This window comes from Tetrahymena thermophila, assembly GCF_000189635.1.
Source record: "Tetrahymena thermophila SB210 genomic scaffold scf_8254460, whole genome shotgun sequence".
In the NCBI taxonomy this organism is placed as follows: domain Eukaryota; phylum Ciliophora; class Oligohymenophorea; order Hymenostomatida; family Tetrahymenidae; genus Tetrahymena; species Tetrahymena thermophila.
This window is the reverse complement of record NW_002476237.1, coordinates 178,286-201,588: the sequence shown is the minus strand read 5'-3', so window position 1 is coordinate 201,588 and position 23,303 is coordinate 178,286. Positions and strand designations below refer to the sequence as shown.

Sequence of the window (23,303 nt, the reverse complement as noted above, 5' to 3'; positions counted from 1 at the left end):
AGATCTCTTCTTTTCCTTCATTTTATTGGATAAATAAAGAATTAATTTGTAAAAAAATGATATTTTGATGATTCAAATAATATCAAACTTATAAAACCCTTTCATAAAAATACATTAAAATTTGATGAATAAATTATGCTTAAATTAAAAAACTCTTATCCTCAGAATCTTTGGATTTAATTCTAATTAATTTTTTATATAAAACATAAGTTATTAATAAAAAAATTATCAATAAATAATAGATTAGGAAAGTCAAATATAGTTATAGTAAATAGATGGGTAATTGTATGGATAATAAGCCTTAGGCTGGTATTTAGGATGATGGAACAAAACCAGTAGCTAATCATGGATAGTTTGCTTAAAATCAATAGTTTAACATAAAAGAAAACGAGGAATATAGAAGTGATGTTGTTTAAAATAGATACTAGGATTATAACTACAAAGCTAGCGATTATGTAAATGGGAGTTCTTAGATCCCAGCTGCTAATCCAAAAAAGAAGATAGATTTTGAAAGACTTGGAAATGACTTTATGTTTTATGAAGATATTAAAAAATATTATGATGATAGTCCTTGGTAAAGAGATGAAAATGACAATTCTAATAGACCAAATACAATACAATTTGCAAATAATGCTAGATAGCCTTAACCAAATGGACTAGCAATTCGTGGCTAACAATAGCAAACAAACTAATCTATGTATGGAGTATCTAATATCAATAACAACTTAAGCATGAATAGATCAATAGACTTAGGATATAGCTAATCAGCTCTCCTTACCAATAGAAAAAAATAGAACATTTTTTACGATGCTTCAACATATCACTAAAATCCATACATTAAGGGCGTTTAAGAAGCTGCTCCATAGAAAAAATAAGCATTATAGTCGCCATATATTAATTTTTCTACTGTTTCTTATCGCTGATGATAGTACTCTATGAGAAAGAAAGTAAATAAAGAAATAGAATTTTGTTAATTTAAACTATTAATCACTAATAAGAAGAGTAAAAATATAATCAATAAATTTATTTATTAATAAAATTTATTTGCTGAATTATTTGTATATAGATAGAATGGTCATAGATTAATTTTGAAGTCTTTAAAAATACATGCATACATAAAAGCATAAACGAATAAATAATTATATATCATTTATCAGTCCAGTCATTTTTATTTTATATTTATATCTTTATCTTATAAATACATTTATAAACCAATAAATAATTATTTATTAGTCCATTTTTTTATTATATTTTATATATATCTTTCTATTAGAATTTATATATATTTTATATAAATATTTTTATTTATTTATTTATTTCTCACTTTTATTTGGTTAAAGTAAACCAATTAATTATTTTAGTATCTATCTATGCATAGTTTTTAATAATTTTTATTTTTGATTGTTAAATGTTTTAAATGAAATAATTTTTATATAAAACACAATTATAATAATTTTATTATATTGTCTTATCAATTTTCTATTCCTGACTTCATTAAAAATTTAAATTAAGAGATGAATGAATAAAATTAATAAAACAAAATTATTGATATTTTAAATTAAACAAATATTAATACCAAATTAATGAAAAGATAGAAATTATTTTAGTAATATTAAGCTAAATAAACTTTTATTTTAATATAAAATGGAAAATGTTTTTTTACACATAAAGAGAATTTCATTCGAGATTTTATTGAATTTCTTTATTTTATATAAAATTATTAATATTTTAACTAGCTTATTAATTGTAAACATCTTCTTCATTATCTATTATTAGCATATTGTCGTAATAATTAGAAGAAGTTATGTCATTATTATGATGGCTGCTGTCGTATCTTGATTTTTTACCCTAAACCTCATCAGAAGATATTTTAATAGTATACTAGTTTAATAATATTGATTTATTATTTATATTAATAATTTTTGATTTACATTATTTGTTATTTAAGAGTTTTCTTCTGCTGATACTTCTTAAATGGTTGATTTTTTATTTGGACTAAATTCTAAATTAAAATAATTATTACTGAAATCCCAATTAATAAATAAACTTTACGATTTTAAGATAAATTAGATTGTAAGCTTTTATTCAGTATGAATGTTTATCCACCTTAAGCAGACTAATTTCTCATTAATGGTTTCTTCTGCTAAGTAATGCTTTAGCTTAAGAGACGCCTATTAATATTTTAAAACTAAGCTTTTAAAAATAAATATGAAATAAATAGATTACCCATATTCCTTCAATAAATCATTATATGCAGTTTATACATTATTATATGTAATTTCTTTTAAAGTAAATTCTCTAACTTGTCTTTCAACTTTTTTCTTTATCTTTAAAAAAATAAATTAAAATCAAATAAACATTTATCTAATATTAATTAATAAATAAAAAATAACTGAAAAGTTATTAATATATTTTTTAAAATAAATTAAAAATTTTTTTCCATTAAATTTTATAATTTAAACAAAAAATTTTATTAAATCACAAATCAATTTAAATTTAATAAAAATGATAAATTTATCTATCTATCTAACTATTCAGATAAGTTAATTAAACAATCAATTTAAATTTAATTACAAATTTTATTATTTTTTTACTTAATTTGTTTAATAAAACTAAACATTTATTAAAATATTTTTCTATTTATAAGTAATTGCACTCAATTTGTTTATTTATTTATTTATGATTTACTTGAAAAGAAAACTAAAATTTATTTTAATAATTACTTCTTGATAATCTTCTTCGAGGGTTTACCAACTTTCATATCTGTCTGATTGTGATATTGTTATACTTTCAAGCTCTTTGTCTAGCTAAATTTTACGTGTTAGAAGAACCTTTTTTTGGTCATCTAGTGTAAATTAACTTTCTTTCAAAGAGATAATTTCTTCTTTAATTTTGATAATGTCATTTTAGTATTCTTCTAATGTTTGTTGCATTTCAAGAGAATTTATTTTATGAACATTTTCTCTTCTTTTATACTCTAAAGAAGATATATTCTCTATTACTCCTATATACTCTTAAATTGCTCTTTTAATATTTTCATTAAAAATAAACTTTCTGTATGCTTCAACAAAATAGTTTAAGTTTTCTTTTTCTAAAATTAATTTTTCAACTTCTAATTGCTTTGTGTCAAGTTATTATTAAAGCTGTTTGACTTCTTTTTTATCTTTAAGCTTATTTGTGTTAATTAGGTCTTTCTCCATTAGCTTCTAAACCTCTTTTTTACAATATTCATTTTCATGAATTATTGTTTCTTTCTCGTTTTGAATGTCTTCAATCCTTTTTATTTTAAATTATATTTCGATAATTAAGCAAATAAATCATAATGTAAATTTGCTGTGAATTTTAATATTTACTATTGATTTAGGTGTTAAATCTATTTTTAAAAATCATCTGTAATGTGGAGAATATGCAAGTCTTTTTATTTTATATCCTCAATTAATTGTTAGATTTGTTATTCTTTGGAGTATATTTCGCTCTACAGTCTTTCAACCTAGTTATTAAGTGTAGAAACGTTGTAATGTTAGTTAGATTCTTGTTCTTAAGTTTATCTGGATTGTAATTAATTTTATTCGTTGCCTTATTTGGCTAAGTTTCCTGTTTAGAAGGTGCTATAATTCTTAGGAGAGTTACTTTATCTGATTGCTGTTTGTTATCCACTTCTTTAAGAGTTAAATTACATAGAAGAAGATCTTTCTTCACTTGAATTTTTATCTTAGTTGATAGAACTTTCATATTCTTAAACTATGACATTCAGCTGCTCTACCTCTTATTAAAGAGCATTGTTTTCTATTTCATACTTTAACTTTATTTCATTCATTTCTTAGAGTCTATCACCTGCAATTTAACGAAGCTATCTTAATTCTTCATTCACCTTTTCATATTCCTCTTGTTTCTACTATAGAATTTAATCATAAGATTCTATTTGCTCTTCTAACCCTATTTAGTTAGATTCCTATTTAAAAAATAAATATTTTTACTTTGTTTAAATTTTAATTTTATTACTAGTTATTCAAATTAATCTTTTTTGGAACGAAGTTCTTATCTTGTTTAAGATAACTACTCAAACAATTCTTTTATTTAATCAGAATATCTTGATCTTTCATTTTCTTAACGCATTTTATAATCTTAGATAACTAAATTATTTTATTCTATTTCCTATTTTAATCTCTTGGCTTCTCCACCTAATTTTTTAAGCTTTTCTACAACTACTTCTGGTTGCATATCATCTATATTAATTTCTTCTATTTCTTTTAGCAATTCTTCTAGTTCTTCATCTTAGAATTTTTTTTACAGATTTTAAGGTTAATGTATAGAGTTTTATGAGTTCTCATGATAATTTTATTGTTCTTCATGCTGATGTATTAAGTTATAGTTTTATGTATGAGACTAATCGTCTCTCTATGAATCATCAGGATGATGAATATATTATTACATATTTGTTCCTAGATTTCCTTCTTAGTGATGATCAAGTAAACTATTTTTTCCTTCAGCAGAATCATTGTTTATGTTCTTACTAAAATTTAAACTATTTTAATTATTTTAATGGCTAAAAGAATTATCTTAGTTATGCAATTTGTTATTGCTTAAATTATTAAATAATTGTTCAGGAGATTAATGTTAGTTTGCAGATAATTGCTATTTATTATTAGAAAAGCCATTTGAGATATTATTTACATCTCCAGCAGTAATTTGTTGTTGTACTTAGCTATTTTTGTTTGGATTTGAATGATCAGAAGCTATAGAATAATTTAATGCTTTAGAATTTACTTGATGTTTAAGATTAATTATCTCTTGCTATAAAACATTTATTTAGTTTTTGCAATCAGTCAAGTAATCCAAAAGCTAATCCTTTTCATGAGAGTTTTAATCTAAAATTTATTGTCTTTACTCAGCCAGCATTCTTTCTTTTTCATCTTCTGCCATTTATAAAGCATAAATTGCATTTTTTAACTCTACATTTATGCTTTCATTAAATTCCTAGAGCTGCTTCATCTGCTTCGATTGTTCCTCATTAATTTACTTTAGCTTTTTAACTTACCTTTCTAAATCTACTACTCTATGCTTATTTTTATCTCCTTCTAACTACTATTGATTCATTTACCTTGCTAAATAAGTATACAAATCTACTTTATTTATTCTTGCATCATGAATAACTTCTGCTAAAATTTGTTTAAGAGTTTCCTCTTCAACTTTTTATTAAAGAGCCATCTTTAATATCAATACATGTCTCTTCGATTCCTCGAAATTTAATGTTTCTATTCTTAGAGATTTTTCAACCTCATCTAGTTGCTTTTAAGTAGACTCAAGCTCAAGTAGCACTTCTTTGTATTATCTTTCTAAGTTTTCTTATTGCACTAGAGTTAAAGGGAGTTTATTTGGATTAGAGCTCATAGGAACAATATTTTCCATTTCGTCATCACTTGCATTAAGAAGTTATTAGTTTAGCATCTACTTTTTTTAGGATGAAAGAGCTTACTCTTTTTTTAGCTAGGCCTGTGTTCTTTTATTTATTAAATATTACACTTAGTTTGAAAATTGCTAGTCGTTCTGCTAAGGATTTTTTTCGTGTCTTTTCTTATCAGAAGAATTTGTCTAAGCTCTCTAATTGTTGCGAGAATTTTAACTAGTATTTACACTTGTATTAGTATTTATATTATTATTGCTACTACTATAATTAACATTTGCATTATTACCATTATTTTAATTCTAAGGAGAGGCTTTCATTAAAAAAGCTTCTTAATCTATCAGCCTTACAGGCTAAACACTAAGCTTTCTCTCTCTAGTTTCTTCCTCTTAAGGTGGTAAATTTTGATTTTATTGTAATTTATTATTGAAATTAGGTTAAGGTTTAAAGACTTGGATCGGAGCGTTTTAAGCAATTGGTTAGTTATTCTATTGATTTTGTGTATTTGAAAAAGTTTACATTAAATTTTTGCTTGCGCTTTTTAATTCATATTTTTCTCCATTTCTTTGAATTTAAATATTAAAAGAAGGAACTCCATTCTAAAATTATTATTGTTATTATTATTACTATTATAATTATTATTATTAGTTTATGTATCCATAAGCATTCTATACCTTTAAAGTTTAAAAATAATAAATAATAAAGCTATTAAATATGGAATATTTTATTTAATTTTAATTACATTTTGATTTATCTTTTAAGAAGGCTGAATATTGCTAGTGTTATTTATTTATAAAACTTAAGGCTAATTTGGAGAGTTTTAAAAGGACATATTTTAATAAAATTCTTCGATTTCCTTTCCACTGCTATCCACTTTTTTTTTACTATACTGGAAGGACTATTCTTCACCATCATCTAAATTTTCATCTATCTCTATTATTTCTTATGGCTATTTCTGGGTTTGATATTAATTTTTGGCTGATTAAGCAGTATCTTAATGACTTTCATGCTAAGAATTAGAAAATTCATTTTTCAAGTGATTATGATTTGATTCTTCATCAGATTCTTCAGTTACCTCTAAAATTCTGTAAGAGGGAGAAAATTCTACAGCCTCAGCTTCTTCCATTAATTTAAAAGTTAAAATTAGTTTATTCTTAATGTAATTCTTATTCAGTACTTTTTCAAATCAAACTTTTATTGTTAATTTAATTTTTGATATTTAAATTTTTTCAAAAGTAAATAAATCTTTGCAAAATGAATAAAAAATCTTTGAAATTAAATTGGTTGATCGAAAATAAACAATATTAATTACTCTCAAATAAAAGCATAATTAATTAGCTAAATAATAAAGAAATAATAATCTATTTATTCATTTATATTTCAAATTTCATTCTTTTTAAAATTAATTAACTTTTTATAAAATTATTTTTACATTTTCATTTTTTATAAAATATCTTTTTTTATTTATTTAACTTCAAAATAACTCAATATTCTTAAATTATTTATTATGCTTTCTTTAATTATTATTTCTAATAGATTATTTTTAATATTACAAGCAAGAGAGTATTTGGAAACATAGTAAAATAGTTTAAAGCTATTACTATTAAGTTTTGAATAAAAATAATATTACAAATAATTAAATTGAACTATTAATTTTAAAAGTAAATATTAAGAGTTTTATTTTATTCCTAGATATTAATTTTATTTGAACAATTTTTATTCTGTATGACATTAAATTATTTATACAATCCATAATAAATTATATTTATTAATACGAAATATAACCAGACTATTTAATGATAAAATAAATATCTACCAAAAACTATATTTCTTAAGAATCAAAAAAATATATGAGCTAAATTAAGCTAGTTCATAAAAACAGATGTGATTCGATAATAATTGATTTAAATGATTATATTGATCTAATTAAAATCATTTACTACATAAATGCCAATGAATAATTTGCATTTTTTTGAAAAAATACTTACTTTTATACTCAAGATTATTTATAGAAAGAAAGCACATAATCTTAAATTTATATAAAATAATTAAATTAATTCTATAAAACAAAAAGTAGATTAGATATTGATAATCTGTTTATAATATTCTTCAGAAGAAGTTCTTCATTGCACTTGAAGCACCTGATTTGACTGCTTGTTCTACTGTTTTTTGCATTTTTACTTCCAACTATTCGTTTACATTTTATTAAAAATAGTGAGGATAAAAAGTGGTAGAGAATTTAAAAATGATTACATCTTTTATAGTTTATTCAAATGTATCAACTTTAGAAACAATAGACTAATATTTGTTAACTACATCAGTTGTGGTAGTAGTAATTTATTCTAAACTTTGCTTCAAAGTATCCTAAACTCCTCTAGTTTGCTTTTATTAAATTAGAGTAAAATAATTAACATATGCCATATGATAAAATGTAAAATATGTATTTATTACATCCATTAATTCCTTAAGCTATTTAATGGCTTCTTTCATATCTTCAATATCCTTTTATTGAGATTAAAGTTTGTCACAAGTTTGTCCCATTTCTTAAAAGCTTTTTATTTATCTTTTTTTATGAGTTTGTTTTTTTAATATTTTTGTAAATTAATTTGATAAAAAATATTATTTGAAGTGGAATAATTAAATTGAGTGATTAAATGAATTGTAGTAAAATCCTAATATTTTATTTGAATGAAAGATAGATACTTGGTTTTACTTACTGCATTCATAATTAAATTCTACTTAAGATGAATTATCTATCTATCTATATATCAAAATATTATAAAGAATTTTAGTTTACATTTCTAAATAATAATTTACCTGCAATTGCAATTGCAATGAATTTATTTATTTATTTATTTTATAGAAGAAATTTATTTGAAAAGTAGATAATTTTATCTTGTTTATCAAAATGATGTTGATTCCTTCTTATTCTAAAAGTAAGTGATAAATTAATTGTTCCTTTGTTTTGACGATTTATTCTTACAATCACTAAAAAAATATTTTGTTGATCATAGAAAATAACAAAATAACCTTAAAATTTCCCACTTATCTATTTTTTTCCGCAGAAAGATATATTCAAGCATAAAAATCAAAATAACCTTAAATTTACAAAAATAAAAGTTTAAAAAATGGAAAACAAAGCTAAAAAATTTTTTGTTACAGGATTTGGTCCTTTTGGAGATGTAGATGATAATCCATCTTCTTAATTAATGAAGAGCATTTCAGATGTTGAGAAAAAACAACTTAATATTATTGATGTAGATACCCTTGAAGTTTCAATGAAAGGGGTTTAATAATATCACAATAGACTTAAAAATCTTGATTTAAATATGGATGAAAGTTGTATATTTTTACATTTCGGAGTGAGAAGAGATATTTAAAAAATTTATCTAGAATAATGTTCATATAATAATGCCAATTTTAGAATGCGTGATCGTTAAAATGAGCAACCAAAAGATACAAAAATTAGCGAGGACTAAGAGCTAGATTAGTGCAATTATACCATAATTGATTGCAAATATCTATTAGAGAATAATTTATATTTAAAGGAAAAATGTACTTTAAGTACTGATCCAGGCAGATTTTTATGCAACTACGTATATTTCAAGACAAAAATTGAATTTCCCAATTGTCCATCTTTATTTATTCATGTGCCCCATTTCACAACTATTGATTTTGAAACATAAAAGAGCATATTGACTGAGCTCATCAAAACTCTATCAGACAATAATTAAAAAAATTGATAAAAATAGTTAACCTAAGCAAAAAACTAATTCTAACCAGTGAATATAATAGTAAATTTGCCAAAAAAAAAACCATATAATTGCTTAAATTATTAAATAATATTTCTTAAATTTTGTGTTTCAGTAATGTTTATAATTTGAATGAAATTGTAATTTTTATTATTGAAGTCATTATTAATGATAATAATTTTTATATAAATGATTAATAATAAAATATGGCCATTAGCAATAAATAATTATAAGTTCTATAAATATATGAAATCATAAATTGAAAAAAATGTTTATTTTTCTTTATTGAATATTTCTATCAGTATTTAGGTTTTGTTTACCAAGCAGAGCTTGATAAAAATATGATTTTCCTTCTTTAACTGTCTTAGTAAGATTTAATTTTCTAGAAAATTATTCTATCTTGAAAATACTGAATAATTTTAAAAATGCTTATCTCTCTCTGTGTCAATACATTATCTATTTATTTATCAGTTAATTAGATTGAGTTAGTTATACCTTTTTGATGTTATATATATATTTGTTTATTTTTGAGGTCAGTAGAAAATTAGTTATGTATAGATTAATATATTAAATAATATTTCTTAAGAATCTATTAATAAACTACTAAATGCTGATAATGTGCATAATAAACGTGTTTAGTTTGAGATTTCTCAATATCAATTCAACCTAATTTAATCAATGCGATTTATTTGTAAATATTTGATATTGTTTTATGGATATTACCTAAAAAAGTTTGTAAAAAGCTATATGCTATTCAGAATTATATTAAAAAAGGAATTATTTAGTGGTTGTAAATTTAAAGGAAGATTTTTAGTCAGCAAATTTTATTGATTCATGCTCTTATTTGCTTATATGAATTTTATATATCTTTAGATGTTTAGAGATTTGGTAAATTTTTATAATAATTAATAAAAAACAAATATAAATAATTATTTATAAAAGACCAATTCATAATTCATGAGTTCTGTATCACAAGACTTACTAAAAGGTATCTAAATTGATAACCTGATGCAAGTCACATTAAATGAGAACACTTTAAAAAATAATTTTGATACAATTATAAAGATACTTTCTGCTCTTAAAAACGAAGTTGGCTCATATAGCACAAAGATAATGAATGTTGAAAACTAATGCTCATAAATTAATGCTTAAGTAACTGGAATAAAGGATGATGTTGATTAAATCAAGGACAATGAAAAAGAAATAATTAAAAACCTTCAAAATTAATAAGAGAAGACAGAAAAGAACACCAATGATATCTCTGAAATATAAGTAAATCAACTAAAATCAAACGCATTTCAGATTAACAGTTATTTATTAATTATAGAAAAAGCTTTAAAAACATGGTGAAACTCTCAATTAGCATCAATATGAAATTGATAGTTTAAAAGAAAAACTCAAAAATGTTGATTTCGTAAATTTAAAATTAATTGATTAATATAAATTAATATCATTTTTCAAAATTTTAGGATGAACTGAAAGAAATACAAAAGGCTTTCCCTTCTCTACAAAAAGAAGTCAATCATTTTAATCAAATGAGCAAAGAGTTTTCTGAAGAAATCCAAAAAATAAAAGAAAAGTTAGAATAACTAAATAGTAAGTAGGACTATCTATAAGTGATTCTCAACAATCTCAATGATAAAAATAACAACAATAATAACAGCGGTAACAGTCAAAACAACCTTGGTAAATAAGGTAGTTTATCAGATAGATAGAATGAAGGTGCTAACTCTAATACTAATAGAAACGGAAATTCACAAAGCAATTTAAATGATGGTAACAACAATTTTAGCAGTAAAACATTTACATATCATTTATATTTTTAATATTAATTCTATAACTATTATAAAAAGATGAAATGATTGATAAGATACTCCAAGATATAGCCAAGATGAAGAGCCAATTTGTAAAAATATATTTCTAATTTTATATTAGATTCTTTCAAAATTTAATAAACAAATGAAACTTACTTAATTCTAATTAAATTACAATAAATAAATAAAAAGGTAACCAAAGAAGAATTAAAGAAGGATTAAGATAAATAAAGCAAAGAATTAATGGATGAAATAAACAAAATTGTACAAAAATTGCAAAAATAAATTGACGATAGAGTGAAATGTGATGATTTTGATAAACTCTACCTTTTCATATAAAGCAGGTAGTTAAAATTAATAAATTCTAAAAATATACTAAAATTTTTTTAATGCTGGCTATTAATTAATTAATAATCCTTTTTATTTTTTAATTAAAATAATTAGATTGAATGATGGTAAATAAATTAAACCTGAAGAATTAGATGAATTAAATCAGGCTAGTGGAGGTTTATCTACTAAAGATAAAAATCTATTAAATAATTTGCAAGAAAAAATGGAAGACTTAGAAGGCTTTTTAAATGCCTTGCGTGAGGAATTACACAATCACATCGAAAATTATGATTTAAATAAGCAAAATACTGACAGCCGTCTTGATGAACTAGAAAAAAATATGCTCCAAACTGCTAAATAAGACGACTTAAAAAGACTAAGATCTGAAGTTAAGAGTTTAAGAGAAAGCTTAGATAAAAATGTTGATAAGGTAAAACTAAAATAATTGATATTTTATGACTTAAAAATAATTTTCTTTTCTTTTAGACTAATTAATTAGAAGTTCTCATTAACGAATTAAGAAGGCAATTAAATAAACTAAGAAATTTAATAGCTAGTCAAAACGGAGGTGAGTTAGATGTTAATCTTTTAAGCCCAACCAATGCATTAGATGGATATGGTAAAGATGGAATCAATCAAAATTCAGATTAAAACAATAACAACAATTAAAATATGAACAAGAAAGATAGCCAAAGTGGAAAAAATAGTAAATTAAATTCTCTTCATGAAGGAAGCAATAATAATAAAGATAGCAATAATAACAAGAATAAAAATAATGATAGCAGTAATAATAATAACAACAATAATAATAATGGTAACAATAATTCAGGTGATAGAAATATTCACATATATGGTGGAGATGGATCAAATAGCAACACACATAATTAAAATGCAAATAATAATAACAATAACGTAGACTGGGGATAGGCTATTGATGAGGTTAGAAATGAGTTATTAATTCTAATCAATTAGTTAAAGGATTTAATTGACAGAAAAGCAGACAAGGAAGATTTATATGGATTAGAGCAAATGCTTCTTGGAAAGCTTGACGAAGTAGCTGGTGCAGTGCTAAATAAACTTAAAACAAGTGCAAGTGGTCCTGAAACAGCTAAGAAGTTCTCAGAACTTGAAAAGAAGGTATTTAAAAAATATTTTAGAAAATGTTTGTTTTAAGTAGATAAATTAATATAAAATAGATTACAAATATATATAATATTTTCTTCAGCAAAGACGAAGGTGATGATGGATTAATTGTCAAGAGACCTCTTAATAAGTGGAGTTGTATTTCATGTGACAAAAGCTTAAACTAATACAAGGGAAAATTAGGAAACTATCATAATTGGGCAATATTCCCTCCTAAAGAGACTTCACCTGAAAAGATGGGAAGAGTAAAAATAAAAAATTTTTTTAATAATTGTCTTAATTAATTATTTATATTGAATAAATAGTATGGGTAATCTTATTCAAAGAATTCTGATAAAAAGATGATAAATACTTCAAGTTCAAAGAAGGCTTTATCAAATAATAGAATCCCTTCTGATAGCAAGCTTCCAAATCTACCTTCATCTTAAAGAGATGACTTTGTTGATGGCAAAAATTTATTCTATAAAACTTCTGGCAATTCTAATCCTAACCTATTTACTCCAAAATAGGATGGAAACAATTCTTATCAAAATTGATTTAAAAATTTATTAATTGATTCAAGCAAGCTCTTGAGATAAAAATAAATTGTTAATAATATATTTATTAATCTTCAATTTATATTAAAAAGTAAATCATTGTAATATTTTCTATTTCACTTTTACATATTTGTCTAACTTACTTTTCAATTTATATCAATTCTTTCTTACATTCTAAAATTTATAATTTATAAACTCAAACCTATCAATCAATTATATTTGTCGCCCTCCTAATAAACTAAATCTAAGCCCTAAAATAATGCCACATTATTTTTTCTAAATATGCAGGAGGGGGATTTAATTAAGCAGACTTAATTCAATTTGTTTAGCAATTATTATATTAAAATGACAAGTATCTTGCTCTTAATTATTACATTTTGAATAAATAAATTTTGGTTCGTAAAATAAAAATATTTATTTATTTATCATATTTTTATATAGACACTCACTCACTCATTAATTTTTTTCATATCTTTAAATCTTAAATAAATTTTTCTTAAGAATTAAAAAAAATTTTTTAGTGTGTATTTTTCATACAAATTTCCATTTTATTTATTTGCAACTTAATCTTTGAGTTATGAGTATATTCAACTTATCTTTAAGAGTAAGCATCTTAGGATTTATATTATGTGCAAAATAAACTTTAGGATACTAACATCTACACATATATTATATTATCTTTGTATTTACTTGTTTATTCTTAATAAAATTTAAATTATTTATTCTTCATCATATTATATTTAAAATTTTAAAGGTTGTAAGATTTAAAAGAATCATATTCAATTTTTCATATAAAATAAAATAAAAATTGTGTTGACTGATTCTTTTTTTTATTAAAAAATGGAAATTTTGATACAAAATGAGAAAATCAATTTATTGAAAATTAAATAAATTTCCTTATTTAAAAAAAATTTGTTTTTCTTCATTTTCAAAAATTTTAGATTTAATTAGCTACACAAATTTAAAATATTATTATTAAAATAGTATATGAGAACATTTTGCTATTCATTTGATAGTTTACTTAATTGGAATAATCTTCATAAATGAATGAATGAGACTTAAAAATTAAAATAAAGTAATTATTTAAAAAAGATTTAATTAAAATGTAATGAAATACTAAATAAAGTAGTTTATTTATTTTATATATTTTTTGAAATGTTGGACATAAAATCAAATAATAAACAAAATTATTGAGAATTAAATAAAATTAATTTTTATTATTATTATAATTATATCTTATTAACATACTTATTATTTTAAAATTTGTTTTGTTTTGTGTGATAAGTAAGTATATCTATCACATTGGTTTATAAGTTTATTTTTCTTTATATATCAATAACTTTTATTTTATTAAGGTAATTATTATTGTTTTATTAGTAGTCAGTATTGTTAATTTGAGGGGAATTACTTTTTATAAGGCTGCTAGTGATAATATTAATCATAGTCTATTGGATTTTTTAAATTTATATTTTAACTATTCATGTTACTGGGCTAAGATGGGTATATATAATTTTATCCGTTTTATTGTGCTGAGTCTTATTTAATGCTAGAGAACGCCATTGGTCCTGCTAAGTATTACTAAGGTTATTGCTATTTTTGATAATAATAATTTTATGGAACTCCTAAAGGCTTTTATTGCTAAGGTAATTCATTTTCCTCTAATATTTCTAAATTTTAAGGAGGATGAGAAATTGGCTAATAGAATTATTGCTAGGAATGGAACTAAGCATAGTTATTGCTTTAGTTATTATTTATATATTAATTTTAAACAGTTTGCTGACGTAACTTGTTGAGTTATCTATCTGGATTAGCTGTATATTATTTTTACAATTAAGTTTAATCAACTTCGAAATCTTCTTAACTACCGCTATTCATCTTTCTTTGTAAACGGATTTCACGTAATTTTCTAAACTAAATAAATAATATTAAACAAATATTATTATCAATAAAATATATCTTATCATTAAATTTACCTTATCTAGTCCTTTTAAGAATTTACCCATTTATGTAGGATGAAGTAATGAAAGACCATCTAAGAGCTTTTCAATCGATTCTTCTCTCTTAAAAACATTTTTTCTGATTTTTTTCATTCTTTAAAAGCAACTGTTTTAAATTATAAAAAGAATTATTAATTTTTAATTATTTATTCAAAAATTTTACTCCTTAAAATTCTATCTAATTTCTAAAAATTTCTTTAGATATGGAAGGAACTTAAATACTTGAGTTTCATCTGATATAGTACAAATTTTTTTGAAAATTTCAACACATCTATTGAACTCTTGATCCTCTAATTATATTAAAATATTAATTTCATTGCTTAAAAAAGTATTTTAATACCTCCCATATTAGGCTAGTATCCGTAAATTAGATAAGGAAAGGTAGATTGCATGAATTGCTTCATTATTGTTCTAAAGTAGAGTGAGATAGCTTTTTGTCTACAAGTTCCTTATGCTCCTATTCTAAGCTTTATAAATTAAAAGAAGTTATTGATGTAAAGAGAAATTTGCTGTATTCTTTAATGCTTTTTAAATCACTAAAATTACCCTTAGAGAATCTAAAATGTATCCTAGCTGCTCATTGTTTGGCTTTTCTGTATATGCCATTTCACCTATCTTTTGCAAGTAATCGTGCCTCGTTTAAACGAATGCTTTAATCTGTTAATGTTATAAAAGTTATCATTAAACATCACAAAAAAATGAATATATTTACGTGGGTGTAGTTGTCTAGTATTTTACAAATTTCTTTTTATGATTTTTCTATGTTAACGCATTGCTCTTCGATTTAATTTGTTAATTCTGAAATCTTTAAAAATAATGAATTATTTAAAATATATTTATTTTTATTGCGTAAGTTTATAATATTTTTATACAAAGATAATTTATTAAATTTTACTTTCTTCTCTAAGAGTTCAATATAGATTTTCTTTCTTTGACGAGAGTTTCTTGCTGATTCTCTATTCTTCATCACTTTTTTACCTTCTTCTTACTTAGTTTTATCAAAAGAATTTGATCTTGAATCATCCGAATCATCAGAATTATCAGGTCTTCTAGGCTCTTAGAAGCTTAATTTATAAAATAAAATTTTCTTATACATATATTTATATTGGAATAGTGGAATATTCTTGATTGAAAGTAATTGCTTTCTTTGCATAATACACTAATGTTGTAAAACTCCAAATAAAATATTTAATAAATTGGCATAATATTATATTAGAATTTTTAAATATTTTCAAATTAGAGAGTTATTTGTTTGAGGTATTATTTAAATTAGCAATTGTGCTTTAAAAGTATTATTATTACTAGTAGTTTTTAATTGAAAGCTTTGATATAAAAGATGGCAATAATAAAATACTTACTTGTCTTATTAATCAACGTTTGGTGGATTTTAAAGGTTAAGCAGGGATGTAATCTTCTTAATGTAAGCGTTTTTCACATTTCCTTTTATTTTAGATAGATTTTTGGAGCTAGTAGTCTTTTCTCCATTCAATGAGGTGTTAGACTCAACTCTTTTGAGTGTTTCCCTTGTTGGGGAATAGTTTGTCAGCTAAATAGATGAAGCATGTCTTTGTAAATTGCTTTTTTGGTCTGCTTCAACTTTCATTTTTTTCTGTATTTACTGCTTCTCTTACTCTTCTAGTATGTGTTCCAAATCTTATGGATTTGACTTTAATGCTGTAATCAACTTTATATTTTTTTGTTGCTCTTAGTCTAAACCATTACTACTTGGTACTTTTTGAATCTGCTTTTAAGATCCAATGCTTGTGCTTTATTCTCTAATTCCATTTCCTTTGATTCCTAATTAATCTTAGGAGTAGTTTTAATAACTCCCTCCATTTTAAACACCTTAAAAATTGTTAAATTAATTAGGTCCATTCTGTTAATTCTACACTTTTCCATTATTTCCACTACCTTGCTTTTTTATTTAATTTTAATCATAGTTTGTCTAGTATGCAAAGGAAGAATCATTTCCTTAGTTCACTCCTGCTTGCTAGTTGTAAAATTCAGAATATTTCATAGGTTAGCCAGCCGAAGACTAGATCAAATCATTTGCTCCTTATTGCATACGATAATTCTAAGCACCAGAGCCTATTTTGTATCCTTATAAGCTATCGGCATCGAAATTGTCATTGACATTATCTTCTAGTCTTAAATTAATATTGTCAAAGTCATGAAAATTACTTAAATTGTTATCTGGTCCTTCCAGAAAATCTAAGTCACGTCGCGGTTTAGTCTAATCAATAGAAGACATTATTTAAAGGATAATTTGTTCTTGAAATAATTTTATTAGTATTATTAATTTTTGAGCTTTTTATACACACGCTTTTTGCTAATAAATATAGTGTTTATTTATTTAGATTTTTGAGAAGGATAGCTATTTATTTTAATTTGCAATAGATATTAGTAAGTTTTTGTTTTTATAAAATTAATATTAATTAAATTATTAAGAAAACCACCTTTTATTCTTTGCTTTTGTTTCTTTGTTTTTTTGTTTATTTTCTTTTTCTTTTACAAAGATCAGCAATATTTTTTTTATGATAATTCAAAGACTGTTTAATATTTTCTTTTGCTTTATATTGAAAAAGGAATCAAATGTAACAAAAATTAAAAGTTATTATTATAAAATCAAAAAAGATTATGCAAATTATCAAAAATAGAGCTAATATATTATTCAATATTGTTTTTATTATTTATTAATTTATTTGTGCTTTATGTAATTCTTTCTTTTCATTCACTTTATTTTACAAACCCTACTAAGAATTTACAAGGAATTCAATTTTTTCTCATCCTCTTTATCTTCTATCTGGCAACTTTTGTCATAAGATTTAATAATTAAGCATCGATTTCTATATCGAATACGCCCTTCAAATCTCACAACACTAAATTAATTTCTTTTAAGTGCGAATCTATCTAAATTAGCATAGCTTTTTAAGTATAAATTAAGTATTTGGGATACTCGTAAATTTTGTTGATCAAATATTTATCTAAATTTCATTTTTGTTGGACATTTTTCAATAAGTTACTATTAAAACGGAAAATGTAAATCATATCAGTATACAATATATTGAATGAAAAAATCTATATTAATATTTTACTAGTAAGACGAGCAGTAAACACCCCTAGAAGATTATACTTAAAAATAAAATCACTATTCAATTTTTTGAGAATGAAGAAGATATTATTTTGTTAAGTTAAGCAACAATCAGATACGGGAAGGCAAAAGTGAAGCAATTAATAACAAATTAAATTATTAAAATTAATAGTATAAATTGGTATTTTAGAAAATTAGCAAAGTTATTGTAAAAGTATCTATTGAATTGAATAAATGAATACAATAAATTATTTTTGATCAAATAAAATGAAAAAATCTTAATTTTAAGAAAAAAGTAATTGAGAAATTATATATTATTATTAACATGATTATATAAGTTATAATGAACATTTATGATCTCATCAAATGATTATAATGAGTTAAAGTGAACAAATTTAGTGGTAGGAAAACTGTATTAATTATCTTATTTACTTATTTATAATTAAAGTTGATTTTTTTTTACATTTGATAATTTACATTATAATATTTTTTTAGATTGAATGTTTGATTTATTTATTTATTTATTTGATGAAATTTTTGTTATAGCTGGGTTATTAATTTACAATATCTTTTAATTAAGATTTTTCAAAGGAAGGATCTTAAATTATTTTAAGTTATGACTTTGTTCGTTTGCTTCCTTATTATTAAATTGATATTTACTCATAAGATTTATCCTAATTAGAAATTTGTACAAATTTAATTCTTTATCTTTATTTGTATGATAAATTTATTTCTTTTTCTCTTTATTTTATGGATAATTAAAAGTAATCTAATTTAATCAATTATAAATAGTGTCAGAATAATAGCTGATTTACACAGCATCATTTTCTTCATAAATTTAGCTTTTTTGTATAGAAATCTCATTGTTATTAATATTGCTTGCTTCTATATCTTCCTAATTTAATTATTATTGAGATGCCTTATTTGCATCACTAGGGGAAGGGAGATTCTATTGATTTTTTTGATTTATTAAATTTGTTTAACAAATTCCTGATCCTTCAATAAAATTTTTTATGTAATTTTCTGAGCCTTAAATTTCTGACAACTGCTTTAAACTCTAATTATGTTTCTGATTTTTAGAAAAATTGGAATATTTAAATTAGCTTTAATTTTTATTTAGTTTTCTTACACCTATAGAAGGAAGCTTGATCTTTTTAAGCTAATTTTTTTGGTTTATATAAATTGTTTAAAATTATTCAGTATTACCATTTTATACATTATCATCTTGTTAATCATCTTATTTTTTGCCTTATAATTCTATTTAACTTTAATTTGCATTTATGTTTAATGCTAAGCTTTATTCTAGCATTACAGGTTAAGGAGTTTCTTTGCTCTTCGAACAATAATTAATCTCGTTTTTATTGTCCTAACTTTAACTCTATTATCTGAAAGTTGCTGCCTAAACTAAATTATTTGAAACTTAAGTATTTTGTTTTGGTTCTTTTTTTGTTTTAATTATTATTTTCTTTCTGAAATCCAAAGAAGACGAATTGTTAAATAAGCTGAATTTTTATTTAAAAGTTTCAATAAGGGACAAACTGAAATAATTTTTAACTCCCTTCTAGATTTTGGTAAATTCGACTGTAGTTAAGCTTTTGAATAGCAAATATACATGAAAAAAAAATAGAGTCGATACTAAAAATAGAAATATGGTTCCATATATTATAAGAATGATAGAAAGAGGCTGATGTGAGAGTACTTTATTCAAAGCTATACTTCGAGTGATAAATTGGCTAGTTGCTATTAAATTGGTCTCATCAATTATATATTATATGCATAAATAGATAGTATATGCTATTAGAGACTATAAAAATATCAAATACATTATGAAATCTGTGTAGTTTCTTTTTCCTATGCAGTTATTCAACCAAATACCTAAATCATTTTAAAATCAAATATTTCAATTTCAAAAAAAGTAAATTTATTTAATTTTAAGCTTTTATTGGAAATTGCTTTTGCTATTTTTAATAATTGCCAAAAAAATATAGAAAAAATAAAATAATTAAATATACAATGATGGTCAAATTAAGAAACGCAATTATCACATGTTCTACAGTGCTTCATATTTTTGTTTTTATAAATTTAACAAGTTTCACATAATCTATACTGCTATAAGTGACCATTTGTATCATTTATATACACTCCATGTAACTGAGTTGAGTAAGATTTTGAAGGAATCATTTTTATTTCTTCATCATCTTGGAAAGTGTTGTTTAATCTATCAACTATACCTGGATCATTGAACGAAGCCTTAAACTTAAAAAAAAACACAACACTAGCAAGAATTATTACAATTAATCTATGCTCCTAGAAGAATACTATAACCATAATAGTTGGTATCAATATCAAGAGTATTGCAATCAAAAAAGGCTTGTATTTAGGTCCAGTAATTACTCTTCCTTAACAAAAAAATTTATTTGCTCCACTCCATAATTAGTAGAGATAAAGTATCTCAATGTTGTAATTGTCATCAAGGATTTTAGAGCAAGCTATTTTTTTTTCTAATTTCTTCTAATTTGCTCTTTGCTTTTCAAAATCCTAATTTTTTTAAATAATTTCTACCATTTTAAATTAGTATAGTGTTTCAGCGCAAATAAATATTACTTTTCAAGAACCTCCTCATCCTCTATGAGATAAATCAATTCATAAATTAACTCGAAATTTATTATTATATTTCCTTTGAGATCAAATAGCAATCAATACTTTATTTCATCTCAAATGAAAAAATAAGATTTGGAATTTTTAGATAGATAAGTATATTTTAGTATTTAAAATAGTTACTAACGAACAAAATAGTTGTTTAAAGTTTTTCTACTACTATCATTCAATTTATTAAACTATTTTACAACTTTTTATTTTAAAATATTCATGAAAACATAAAAACTAAATATTTTTAAAACCAAGATTTTATTGAAAAGATTTACTAAAAAACTCAACGAAAAAAAACAAATTATAAAAATGTAAAGAATGCTAGTAGAGTCTATAAATTAAATTAATTTATTATCGAAATTAGAGTTAATTTTTAGCCAAATATAAATTTAATTTTTAATCTAAAAAATATTTTTGTTACAAAAGAAAATATTGCATTTCTTGATCATCATTTATTTCTTTTTAAAAATTTATTTATTTTAATAAGTATAAAATTAATTACATTATTCAATTAAAAATTAATAATCCTCAAAATCTTTATTAAAGGAAATAAAAAAATAGAATTATTTCTACTATAAAAATCTAATTTTTAGTTAAATATTTAATAAAAAACAAACACATTTTAGTATTCATTTCTTCCAAAAATTAATACTTTGTTTTTTTAAACATAAAAATTTATCTAAAATTTAATAAATAAATCTAAAAGGGAGAGTTTTTAATTTAAGTAAAAACTAAATTTAATTAATTTTATTAGCATTATGCAGTAATTCTAAATGTAAGAAGTACTTTTAATTTAATAACCCTCATAGAAAAATTTATTTTTTACATTCAATCAAAATAAAAAAATAAAATATGTCTTACAACTTGATATAAATTTAAAGTTTTAGTATAAAAATATCAAATAATCAATGAAGAATACTATTTAAATTTTTCAAAAATCTCATAAAAATTGTCAATATTTACTCCTTTAGTTTAAATAAAACGAATATTTCTATGAATGAGGCATAATTTTTGAAAGTATTAACTTAAATTTTTATGTCATTTGTTAGACAATAATATATTTTCCAAAAAAACTTGAGAAAAATAAAGTAATTTCGTATAATAGTTCTAACTAATGAAGAAGAAATATAATTTATATATTATTAAATCTATGTAAACTGTACAGTTTAAAGAAAATTGAAAGGAAAAAAAAAACAAGATTTTCTTTGAGAATAGTAATCTAAGCAATTTTATGTTAATTGCATTTATTTTATAATAATGCCTTATTACAAGTTTTAACAAAACTAACTTTTCTCATTAAATAATATAATGAAAAGTGAATGAATATTTTTAAATAATTCAGAATTATCTGTTTAAATTTATAATACCTAAATAAAATAATAATAATAATATCAACATTTAAATTTATTTCTTATTAAATATTTCTATTTTTCAATTTATTTATTTTTATAAAAGATAAAGTCCATTTTTTAGTTCTATTTTAATTTACAGTTATATGTAATCATTCAATTAAAGCTTTAAAGATATACCTGTGCTTAAACCACAAAATAGCTAATTATCAAGTTAAGCTTTTAATTGTATTTCTATTCAATACTTACCAAATTAATTTACAAAATAATTTGGATAATTTAACAAAAAAGTAAAATAAGGAAAATCAAAATATCTATTTTTACATGATAAAGCTAAAATTGTCTGATAAATTTCATTTACGACGATACTTCTAATAAAAGTACTCAACCAACCTTAAGCAATAGATTAAGAAATAAATTGTTATCTCGTCTTCAATAAAGCAGAGCTATTAGCTATTTGACAATAATTTTATCAATAAAATTTAAACATATTTTAATTTTTTATAAAGAATTATAATAACAAATAAGATTTAATTTTCTTAGCATTTAAACCAACCTAAAAGATATTTAAAATTGGTTAATCAAAGAATTTTTTTCTAATGAAAAATTAGTTATTAAAAACATAGATATTAATATACCAATCAAATTAATTTTGATTTATTTTATTTATTTTCTCACTTTGAATAAAATTTATCAGATTAGATCACAATTACTTGAAACAGGCTAAAAACCTAAAACCATTTTTAGTTTAACTTAAAATAAAATATGTTGTATCTATTTAATAGAAGCGGGCGTGTTTGAATAGAAATTTTTATAGTAGTTGACCAATTTAAAGTTGTAAGATTAATGATTATTTATGCGAAAATCATCAAAAGGCATACAGCCAGTCATTGATGTAAAAATTCTTATATAAATTGTAGGGATTTTTGATGAAGGTTAGATTTTTTAGAACAAAACAAGAAAATTTATTTAAAAGGCATATCTTTTATAATAATTAATATATGAGCCAGAGAAATTAGATGGAATAAAAATAATGTAAGTGTTTAGAATAGGACTTTTATGATTACTCAATTTAGAAAAAAAAATTATTGTGTATAATCATAAGTACTAAGAAGAGATAATCTCCCTTATTTAAAACAGACACGGTTCTAATAATTTATAAAAAAATTTTAAAAAAACTAAAATAAATAAAAAAATACTCAACAAAAAATTTAAATAGATTATAAAATTGTATAGAA

The 23,303-nt window shown here is 22.3% G+C and overlaps 6 protein-coding genes across 6 annotated transcripts; 2 read left to right on the top strand and 4 right to left on the bottom strand. All coding sequences in view use genetic code 6, as the record gives it.

The window, feature by feature from the left end:
* Window positions 1-812: 812 nt before the first annotated feature.
* TTHERM_00349050 (transmembrane protein, putative) lies at window positions 813-6,530 on the bottom strand (the record flags this gene model as incomplete). Its single annotated transcript, XM_001023060.2, has 7 exons — window positions 813-2,002; window positions 2,053-2,171; window positions 2,227-2,327; window positions 2,724-3,276; window positions 3,354-3,952; window positions 4,003-6,078; window positions 6,147-6,530. The coding sequence occupies 7 exons, from the start codon at window positions 6,528-6,530 to the stop codon at window positions 813-815; spliced, it is 5,022 nt and encodes a 1,673-aa protein (XP_001023060.2).
* A 983-nt stretch (window positions 6,531-7,513) lies between these two features.
* TTHERM_00349060 (hypothetical protein) lies at window positions 7,514-7,945 on the bottom strand (the record flags this gene model as incomplete). Its single annotated transcript, XM_001023061.2, has 3 exons — window positions 7,514-7,591; window positions 7,658-7,786; window positions 7,856-7,945. 3 exons carry the CDS (start codon window positions 7,943-7,945, stop codon window positions 7,514-7,516), a joined length of 297 nt encoding a protein of 98 aa, XP_001023061.2.
* A 587-nt stretch (window positions 7,946-8,532) lies between these two features.
* On the top strand, window positions 8,533-9,147 carry TTHERM_00349070 (pyroglutamyl-peptidase I; the record flags this gene model as incomplete). Its single annotated transcript, XM_001023062.1, has 1 exon — window positions 8,533-9,147. One exon carries the CDS (start codon window positions 8,533-8,535, stop codon window positions 9,145-9,147), a length of 615 nt encoding a protein of 204 aa, XP_001023062.1.
* Window positions 9,148-10,113: 966 nt separating this feature from the next.
* Window positions 10,114-12,979, top strand: TTHERM_00349080 (hypothetical protein; the record flags this gene model as incomplete). Its single annotated transcript, XM_001023063.1, has 9 exons — window positions 10,114-10,428; window positions 10,484-10,570; window positions 10,626-10,950; window positions 11,010-11,062; window positions 11,163-11,314; window positions 11,415-11,730; window positions 11,787-12,437; window positions 12,497-12,688; window positions 12,749-12,979. 9 exons carry the CDS (start codon window positions 10,114-10,116, stop codon window positions 12,977-12,979), a joined length of 2,322 nt encoding a protein of 773 aa, XP_001023063.1.
* Window positions 12,980-14,359: 1,380 nt separating this feature from the next.
* Window positions 14,360-17,227, bottom strand: TTHERM_00349090 (bZIP transcription factor; the record flags this gene model as incomplete). Its single annotated transcript, XM_001023064.2, has 8 exons — window positions 14,360-14,890; window positions 14,953-15,082; window positions 15,140-15,266; window positions 15,317-15,443; window positions 15,523-15,633; window positions 15,689-15,781; window positions 15,872-16,040; window positions 16,335-17,227. 8 exons carry the CDS (start codon window positions 17,225-17,227, stop codon window positions 14,360-14,362), a joined length of 2,181 nt encoding a protein of 726 aa, XP_001023064.2.
* A 1,618-nt stretch (window positions 17,228-18,845) lies between these two features.
* TTHERM_00349110 (DHHC zinc finger protein) lies at window positions 18,846-20,690 on the bottom strand (the record flags this gene model as incomplete). Its single annotated transcript, XM_001023066.2, has 3 exons — window positions 18,846-19,942; window positions 20,080-20,625; window positions 20,672-20,690. 3 exons carry the CDS (start codon window positions 20,688-20,690, stop codon window positions 18,846-18,848), a joined length of 1,662 nt encoding a protein of 553 aa, XP_001023066.2.
* Window positions 20,691-23,303: the final 2,613 nt, after the last annotated feature.